The sequence below is a fragment of the Cherax quadricarinatus genome, chromosome 93, assembly GCF_038502225.1.
Source record: "Cherax quadricarinatus isolate ZL_2023a chromosome 93, ASM3850222v1, whole genome shotgun sequence".
NCBI classification, from domain to species: Eukaryota; Metazoa; Arthropoda; class Malacostraca; order Decapoda; family Parastacidae; genus Cherax; species Cherax quadricarinatus.
The window spans coordinates 7,354,968-7,360,746 of NC_091384.1; the positions used below are offsets into that span (position 1 = coordinate 7,354,968).

Genomic DNA, 5,779 nt, shown 5'->3' on the forward strand with positions numbered 1-5,779 from the left:
TTACTGAGTGACGTACTGAGTGACTTACACTAACTTACTGACTGACTTACTGACTGACTTACTTACTGACTGACTTACTGAGTGACGTACTGAGTGACTTACACTAACTTACTGATTGACTTACTGAGTGACGTACTGAGTGACTTACACTAACTTACTGACTGACTTACTTACTGACTGACTGAGTGACTTACAAGCAAGGTAGTGGTGGCAACACAGTGTAAGCTGTCACTGGTCCTTATAACCCCAACAAACAACAACAAACAAGAGTGCGCATTTAAACCCATAACACAGCTTATTTAAACCCATAAGACAGCGCATTTAGAGCTCCAAGGAGCTCAACAAGTTGTACAGAGCTTACCAAGTGAGGTGTGGTAGTGATGCCTAAGGTTCGACGCAGCAGGAAGCCTCCGCCAGAGGGCTGGGAGCTGATAGAGCCCACCCTAGAGGAGCTCGACCAGAAAATGCGTGAGGGTGAGGCTCCACTTCCCCCCCCTCTTCCCGAGAGCTTTTAATCCAAGGGGGTGGAGCTGGTCTTTGCAACCCTCCTCCAGAGCTCTTTATCCAAAGAGTTGGAGCTGGTCTTTGCACCCCTCCTCCTCCAGAGCTCTTCATCCAAGGAGGTGGAGCTGGTCTTTGCACCCCTCCTCCTCCAGAGCTCTTTATCCAAGGAGGTGGAGCTGGTCTTTGCAACCCTCCTCCAGAGCTCTTTATCCAAGGAGGTGGAGCTGGTCTTTGCACCCCTCCTCCAGAGCTCTTCATCCAAGGAGTTGGAGCTGGTCTTTGCACCCCTCCTCCCACCCAGCCCCCAAGAGCTCTTCATCCAAGGAGGTGGAGCTGGTCTTTGCCTCCATGGAGTGGAGGATAGTGTCCCGTAGAGGCTGTGAGACTCTCCCCTGTGGGTTTAGAGCTTTAATAAATGAGTAATAGGTGTTTACCCAAGGAATTGGCAATGTCCTCCCCTTGCTTGGATTATAAATATTAATATTATTATTATTAATTTATTGTAATGTAATTATTATTAACAATAATAATAATTATTATTATTGTTATTTGTTATTATTATTACTTTTATTAATTACATGTTGTTTACCTCCAGCGGAAACTGAATCACATGAGGGTAAGCGTAAAGTGGAGTCGTTGTGGCCAATCTTCCGCATCCATCACCAACGTTCCCGCTACATCTATGATCTTTTCTACCGCAGGAAAGCTATCAGCCGGGGTGAGACATTAACATTATCTAATTTAACCTAGTTTAGCTCCTTGCACATATGATGTTAATATTTAGTTTTACGCAGTACTGTGGAAATTATTTTTTTTGTGATTAATATCCTTATATGCATATACAGCCTCTCCTCACTTAATGACGTGCTCATTTACTGACGACTCGGACTTACGACGGGCACTCTGACCAGTATGCATACCTAAATAATGTATATTAGAGCTGATTTCCTCTATTCTGTTTATTACAATATATAGTACACTACTGTGTAAACATTTAAAAAGTACCAGAAATGTTATAAATGGTGCAAAGGTGACATTAAAACAATATCAAACATGGTTGACACAAACCCACTACCATTATAGTATGCTCCTTATTTAGCGACGAATTCATTAACCGACGTGGTCTCAGGAACAGAACTCCGTCGTTAAGTCAGCAGAGGCTGTATATATAATGTTTGTTACCCTTATAGTCTTAAGTTAGGCTTAAACTTGCCCAAAATGCTCTGTATAACCATGGGCTTTCTACATGTATTATTAAGTGTCAACCATTTCTGCACAAACAATGCTATATCATGTAGGAATAAATTTTGAATTTGAATATAAAATAACTGTATTCCAATATAATAATATGTACTGTATTACAGTATAGTACAACTGTGTTCCAGTAGTATATTTCAGTGAATGTATCTTCCTACACAGCAATATCTTGCATAGTACGTATGGTTAATGTGTCAAAAAAATACCGTACTGATGAAGGTACATATTACATTGTTCATATATTTTAAAAGCCCTTGGTAATGCAAAGCATTTCAGGCAAGCTAAATGTTTATTCACAAGTTAACAGCTCTGCCATATACCATATACCAATTCTATTTGCAGATGACACTACTGTACTTATGTCTTCTCTCACTCAAACCTGACTATGCTTAGTGACCCTGTTAACAACGAGCTACAAAAAATATCTACATGGCTGATGACCAACAAACTCACTCTCAGTATAGACAAAAGCTACTTCATGCTGTTTGGAAACAAAGCTTTAAATATCCAACTTAACATATTGATCAATGGTTCTCCCATTACAAGACACACTGAGGGAAAATTTTTAGGTCTTCACCTTGACTGTAACCTTAAATGTCAGACCCACATCCAACATATAGCCAAGAAAGTATTCAAAACAGTAGGCAAAAATAACCTTTAATTTTAATTAATAATGGCCCCATAGTGCAAATGTAGTGAAGTACTTCCCTTCAGTGCATAAGTCATAATTCTCAACTTATTGTGCATAATTTATCAATTAAACTTTATCATATGTATGTACTGTAAACAAAAAATGGCATACATAGGGTTCGCTACTATCTGAGGTTTTGGGTATCCACGGCAGGTCTTGAAACGTATTACCCACAGATACGAGGGGACTACTGTACTGTAATCTTGTCTCTCACTTCTGGAAATGGCTTTTAATCCAAGGTATTGGAATTACCTTCCCCTTCCTTAGATCAAACCTGATTACTTGCCATTACCCAGGTGCTGTATGAACCCTGAGGGGTTTGGGGCTTCCCTGTGAACATAATAGTTAAGGTGTCTTATTGCATTGTACGTATCATCTTTCATAACAGCAGTCATTCTCACACTTGTAACTTAACTATTCATAACACTGTGCTACTTTCATCATTGGTTATTCCAGATTATTATAGTATATTCATAGCTACTTCTATCACTGATTATTCCCAGCATACTATTGTGCAGTATATACATGCCAGAAATATACCTGAGTAAAGAACATGCATTAAGCTCCATTCTTCTATTGCAGAGTTGTATGACTATTGCCTGAAAGAGAAAATTGCAGACCAGAATCTCATTGCAAAGTGGCGCAAACAAGGTTATGAGAATCTGTGTTGCCTGCGATGTATCCAGGCTCGAGACACAAACTTTGGTACCAACTGTGTCTGCAGAGTGCCTAAGAGCAAACTTGAAGAGGTATGTTGAGTTAACTCCAACTGTATGATCCATACAGGTTTAGCATTTTCAGTAAACAGTACTTGTACTTGTAATATGTTAGACTAATTTGAGAGGTGGTTGTGGGAAGTACAGTGGTGGAGGTGGGAAGTTCATACAGTGGTGGAGGTGGGAAGTACAGTGGTGGAGGTGGGAAGTACAGTGGTGGAGGTGGGAAGTACAGTGGAGGAGGCAGGAAGTACAATGGTGGGGGTGGGAGTACATGTACAGTGGTGGAGGTGGGAAGTACAGTGGTGGAGGTGGGAAGTGCAGTGGTGGAGGTGGGAGTACAGTGGTGGAGATGGGAAGTGGAGGTGGGAAGTACAGTGGTGGAGGTGGGAAGTACAGTGGTGGAGGCCACTCTTATGATCCTGATGATCATACTGTCACTTATGATCCTGATGATCATACTGTCACTTATGATCCTGATGATCATACTGTCATTTATGATCATACTTTTATGATTCTGAATATAAACTCGGGTAGTTCTTCATTGTTCCTGTTACATTTGTGACTTAGTACACAAGCTTCTGGATTTTTGGGAAAGAAGAGAGAGAATTGAGAATTAGGCAGTGTTGTCTCTGCCTCAGTGGGAAGCAGCCACTGTGTTAGATAATATTTTGTTAGCCTGCTAGGATATTTTTGGTACAAGATTACAAATTTTCTTTGGTCAAGGGATGGGCAAATGAATGAATGTTTGAGTGATATGAAAAATCTGTCATACATCTCTTAAGGAAGCCTTAATGTTAGTGAGGGGTTCTTGATCCAAGGACCTGGATTTGCCCTTGTCTTCATAGGATTGAACCTGAATGCCTCCCAGGCAATGCATGACCCTGTTGGTTTAGTGCTTCCCCATAATTAAAATGAAAATATTAAATGTCATATGACTTTCTTAAATGTTTTAATACACCATCTTCTACAAAGGTATAGTGACCCAAAAGTGTAATTGCTTCCATCATCATTCATTCAATCACGGTCTTGCCAGAAGCAAACTGACATTAGATGGCCTGCTGAACTACAGCATCTCCACCATCCTTCAGAGTGCAGGATTCAAGTCTGGCTAACTGGTTGCCCCTGAATCTCTTCATAAATGTTACCTTGCTAACATTCCAACTGCACATTAAATCATAAAAACCACTTGCCTCTACTCACTCCTATTTAACATGCTCACATGCAGTTGTTGGATGTCCAAGCATGCAGAACCTTATTGACCCCATCCCTCCAATCTTTTCTGTGATGACCCCTACACACCCTCTCCACCACAGATTTATCCTATTCTATTTTACACCATCCACTCCAGATGCCCAGACCACCTCAACAACCCTTCCCCAGGCCTTTGAATAATACTTTTCATAAACCCACACCTTGTAATCTTTAAGCTCCAAATTCTCTTCGTAATATTCACACTGCACATTGCTCTCACACACAGCCCCACTGCCTCCATCCTTCTCACTGCTGCAACATTTAAAACCCATGCATCACACTCATGTAAGTGTTTATACCATTATAGTCAGGTACATTCCCTTTTTTGCCTCCATACTTGAGATGCTTCAACTCCACAGATGCTTCAGTGCGCCACTCACCATCTTTCCCTTATCAGTTCTTTGGTTCTCCTTGTCTTTCATATACTCGTCTGCCAACCTGTCTTCCTCCAATCTAATATTCAATCTGTCATTGATTCAGCTTTTTGTTACCTTCATCACCTTGCTCTTTCCTGTGTTCACTTTTTATTTTCTCCCAATATCCCCAGCAACCTTTGCAACTTATCTTTAGAATCTTGCAAAACAATTGCGATGACTCCCACTAGCACCCTAACATTAAGTAATTTTTATGATGCCATCCATTATAAACATGTTACACAACTATGGTGACATTACACATTTATAAATCCTACTTTTACTGTTGCCTGTAATTTTTGTTTAATTTTTTTTCATGTGATATATAATTTAACACAAAATCATAAGACAATTGCAAACAAATCATAAAACAGGCAGGACTTGAACCCATGGCAAAAGGGTGCTATAACTCAAAGGCCAGTGTTAACTGTATCAGCTGGCCCAGTTGGTAATGTTTCCTGATTTGACAAATTATTTATGTTATCAAGTACATGTATAATTGTATACACAAATTTTTTGTTGTCTTTGCAGGGTAAGATCGTGGAATGTGTTCACTGTGGATGTCGCGGCTGCTCGGGATAACCTAACATTCTCTCTCTACTTTCGCTTAAGCCATTATATTTCTCTATTATTTTTTGTAATGCTTTCAGATATTTTCTGAATATGAAGATTTTGTGTTTCGATAATTCTTTATTAAACATTTGTGAGTGATAAAAGAATAAACAGGTGTTGTTTAAACTCTTTGTTTTATGTACATACTGCTTGGGCAAGACGTCAAGATATTGTTTTAATAAACAAATATCTTAAGATAATTATCTGCTCTACCAACTATTCAGATTTAGTGCTTTCTTCTGAATTTAATAATAATAATAGTAAGTTATGCTCAAATTTATTCTATAGGAGATGTACACATTTTTATACATATTTTTGATAGCTATAATAAT

At 39.3% G+C, this 5,779-nt stretch overlaps 1 protein-coding gene across 1 annotated transcript; it reads left to right on the plus strand.

Annotated features, from left to right (window-relative positions):
- Nucleotides 1-224: 224 nt before the first annotated feature.
- Nucleotides 225-5,573, plus strand: l(1)10Bb (BUD31-like protein). Its single transcript, XM_070104652.1, has 4 exons — nucleotides 225-474; nucleotides 1,100-1,222; nucleotides 3,035-3,201; nucleotides 5,367-5,573. Exons 1-4 carry the CDS (start codon nucleotides 381-383, stop codon nucleotides 5,415-5,417), a joined length of 435 nt encoding a protein of 144 aa, XP_069960753.1. The 5' UTR covers nucleotides 225-380; the 3' UTR covers nucleotides 5,418-5,573.
- The last annotated feature ends 206 nt before the right edge of the window (nucleotides 5,574-5,779 follow it).